This window comes from Orycteropus afer, unplaced genomic scaffold, assembly GCF_000298275.1.
Source record: "Orycteropus afer afer isolate SDZICR_OR568_19922 unplaced genomic scaffold, OryAfe1.0 scaffold00037, whole genome shotgun sequence".
NCBI lineage: Eukaryota > Metazoa > Chordata > Mammalia > Tubulidentata > Orycteropodidae > Orycteropus > Orycteropus afer.
Genome location: NW_006921624.1, coordinates 4,005,036 through 4,008,875, shown reverse-complemented (window position 1 = coordinate 4,008,875; position 3,840 = coordinate 4,005,036). Strand labels below are relative to the sequence as shown.

The 3,840-nt window shown below is 43.4% G+C and overlaps 1 protein-coding gene across 1 annotated transcript in view; it reads right to left on the bottom strand.

Moving 5' to 3' along the window:
- RAB14 (RAB14, member RAS oncogene family) overlaps positions 1-2,696 on the bottom strand; it is a 27,419-nt gene extending 24,723 nt beyond the window's left edge. The window contains exon 1 of the mRNA XM_007936751.1: positions 2,609-2,696. Coding sequence (XP_007934942.1) covers positions 2,609-2,696 — 88 coding nt within the window. The remainder of the gene's footprint in view (positions 1-2,608) is intronic.
- Between the last annotated feature and the right edge of the window lie 1,144 nt (positions 2,697-3,840).

Here is a 3,840-nt window from a genome sequence, read left to right as displayed (position 1 = left end):
GAGAGTAGAAAAAGGGAAGGGGGAAATTATTAACTTTCTTTATATATCTCTGCACTAATAGTGAACATGTATTATATTCACTTGAAAATATTAAAAAAAAAAAAACACTCTCATATTATTTTCAACATTATTTCTACATTTACCAATATTACGGTGAACATCATATGAAGCCAATCAGATGACTGACTTCAAACAGAAAAACAGAATATTTTCATTTGTTGTAGTTTAGCTCCTATGTTTGTTTATGCACAATACCTAATCCTTTCACAACTATTACACAACTATTTTATTCTACTTTTTAGAACAAAAAATGTTACTATAACTGACTGTATAACTGACTTAAGCCATAACGGGGAAAAAATGCAACCCCTTAAATATTCTGGGCGACTTAAATCTCTATCCTTATTGTTTAAATTAGTAAGATTTTTTTTTTTTCACATGCAAGACATTTCGCTAAAAACACCAAAGCCAAGATGGATTGCTTTTATGATTCTAATATAAAACTATTTATTGAGCATTTACTAAACACAAAACATTGTGCTAAACCTTAACAATATAGTAATGAACAAAAAAGACAACACTATCCCTGCCTTCATGGAACTCAAGAATAAAATGCATTTTGGTTTGCTTGCAGGCCTACTGAAGTGAAATGCTACTAGATTTTCAGTTAGGTGGGCACAAAACTTCTAAGTTAATCTAATAACCTAATCTAATCAAAATGAACACTCAATTTTCTTTCCTCAATTAGAAGTGCAACCACTGCATATAACCCACTCACTTCTGAAATATACTTCAAAAATAAGATTTTAAATATTTAATATCATACTTCTATAAAAATTAACATTGTGAGTGATAAGGAAAAAAATAACTGGATTCCTTAATAAAGAGAAAGACAAAATTTTCCAGCTAATTATGGTGCTGTGCGAGTAGGAAATAAAGTACTCCAATACCGCACACCTCTGTTCACAGAAAGAAAAGTAGTTAAAAAAAAAAAAAAACAACTCTACACTCACTACCAGAGTTAAAAGGATTAATAACTGAAAAATTTACTGATGAAATGATATGACATCCGAGATTTGCTTCAAGATAACCTAAAGAGGAGGGATCAGGTGTACAAAGATGAAGCAAAGTTGGGCATAGCTGACACGGCTGATGGGTATATATGAAGGAAGGCTCATTATAATGTTGTACCTTGTATGTTTAAAACTGTCTAGAATGAAAATTTTTTAGAAGTAAAGAATCTCTGGTAACTCTATTTGTAAATCATTGTCTGCAACCAAGCCTGGGATTTAATAAAAATGTTTCAAGCTTTCTTAAAAAATTGAAACATGTCTCACTGGTCACAGTTTGAACTTTTTTTTTTTTTTTTTTTTGCTTTAACAGAAAGTTTCCTCTAACAATACAGTATCTTACTAAGATTATGCTAAGATATTTAATATGATAAAATTCAGTTCTAAGAGCACTCCAAATTCTGCTGCATAGTATATAACAAAGGTAAAATTTAACATGAAATGCAGAGTGAAACTTTTAAAAATGTAGCCTTAATGCCAAAGAATGTAATGATTTAGTACTGAAAGTTTTTACATCTTTACAATAACTACTGTTTATTGAGTGGCACATGCCAGCTACTTTATAAGCAATTTCTATTCCTAAAAACTCATTTTACAAATAAGGAAACCACCTGAGAGAGGTAACTATATCTGTGGTCATACATCAGTTAAGTGAAGAGCTAGGATTAAGGCCCAGGTCTAACCTTCAAGCTCTTCAAAGCCATGCTCTTCTCATTCATTCAACAGATAGTAAGCAACCCACTACATGCCAGGCACTGTTATAGACACTGGGGTACTTATTATGCACCAAGTGATGACATAAGAGCTTTAACCATTTAATTTTTACAACAATTCTAAGACATAAGTCCAATTATCCCCAGTATACATAAAGACACTGAGTTTGAGAGGTTAAGGAACTTTCTTAAGGTCACTTAACTAGAAGTGGCAGTATCGGAGTGAAAACCCCAAACAACACAATTCCAAAACTCTTCACACTGCATTGCCTCAAGTGATGAGCAAGTAAAAGTGCCTAGGCAGAACTTTGAAGAAAAATCCTGGAAAAGCTAGAGGGCTGAGGGGAAGGAAACTGGATTTATTTGGCAAGGTCAAGGTTGTCCTCAATAACATCTTAATAAAAGTAAGTTGTGGGGTGGTAATGAAATTAACAATAAACGGCAAAAGTTTAAATCTAGACTCTGACACTGGCTTCGGGACCACCAGGAAAGCACTTGCCCTCTCACAACCCCAATTTTATAAAATGCAAATCCTGCCATCTCCCTCCTGGGGTTGTGACAATGAGGAATGACAGACAGTGTAGTGGATGACATGATGGACTTCAAGCTATAAAGTGATAATAAACTGTCATCCAATATGAGTATAGAAAAATGAGGATTAAACTGTAGCTGCATTTTAAATGGTCATGTTTCTTTTCACCTTAGCCTAACTTTAGGTCTAACACAGAAAACATAAGCCAAAGAGTGGGAAGAGGCCAGTTGTACGGACCATCAGTAACTAGCCATGTCGCAACTTCAAGCCTCAGTGGGGAAAACTCAACTTACCTTCAAGAACTACGTGAGGCTCAAACAAACGCCTGAAGACACCTAGAACCATGCCCGGCACGCAGTGGAGTGCAAACGCTCCAAACATGCTTGTTCCTTCCTCTTTTCGTAAATTCTAGAAATGCCCAAACTTTACTTTTTGATGCCATCCTGGGCTCATGGCTTTATAGGATGCCACAGGCCTTACAGGGACTCACCGAATAAGGATCTCTAAGTTATCCAATCTCTCAGACTCAGTATGAGCAAGTACAGCCCAAGACCCCTTCCCCAGATGAAGCCCCGAGACAGCCCACCCTCACCCACAAGAACACCCAAGCCAGTCCCAAGATGCCGGAGAGCGTGAGAGGTGCAGCCTTTTGTATTCAGGGGCCGATGAGGCCTAGAGGATGAGGAACCCCACGTCTTGGGCTCGTGGGCTGGAAGGCGGCGCAGCACGCGCGGATAAACACCGCGGGGGTGGTCTACAGCCGCAGAGACTAGCGGCAAAGAGAGGGGCCTGCAAGAGATGCGATGGTGCCCAGTCCGGACGAGGCGGCGGGGAAGGCGAGGCCGGAACACACCCTTCCCCCTCCCACGAAGGTCCCCTCTGGGGTGGGGAGGCAACGGAGGCTTTGGCAGCGGCGGCGCTGGGGACACCTTCCACCCCGACACCGGAGTCCCGTCAGGCCGCCCACCCCAGACCCCAGGCTCGCCGCGGCCTGACAGAGCCTGCACTGCCCGTCTGCAGTCCCGGCTCGCCGTCGTCCCCGCCCCCGGCCCTCGGAAGGGCCGGGCGCGGAGGCCCCAGGGACACCGGCACTGCAGAAGGCCTGGGTTACCTGGGGGGTTGCTGGTGGCTGGGCAGCTTTCCGGGCGGGAGGGGGGCGTCAGGACGAGGAACAGGAGTGCGGACGCAGAGAGAAAGGAGGCGGGGACGGTTGGCCGAGGCCCCAGGAGGTAGGCGGGCTGGCGGAAGAGATGTAGACGCGGTAGCGGCAGTAGCAGTGGCAGCGGCGACGACTCTTGCTGCTCCCTGAGGATCTTCCTCGGGCTGGTCCAAGATGGCGGCGCTCCCTGCACAGGGTTTCCTGTCACCCTCGCAATGGGCCGGACCACAAAAGAAGGGGGGAGGTGGGTGCGCGCGCAGCTGGCGGAGCCCGGAAGAAGGTACCAAAGGCCCGGCTTCCTAGCCACGCCCTTTCCTTCGTCCTGCTCTTTGGACTCGTCGCGTCTTTTCCGAGGTCCACCCCGCT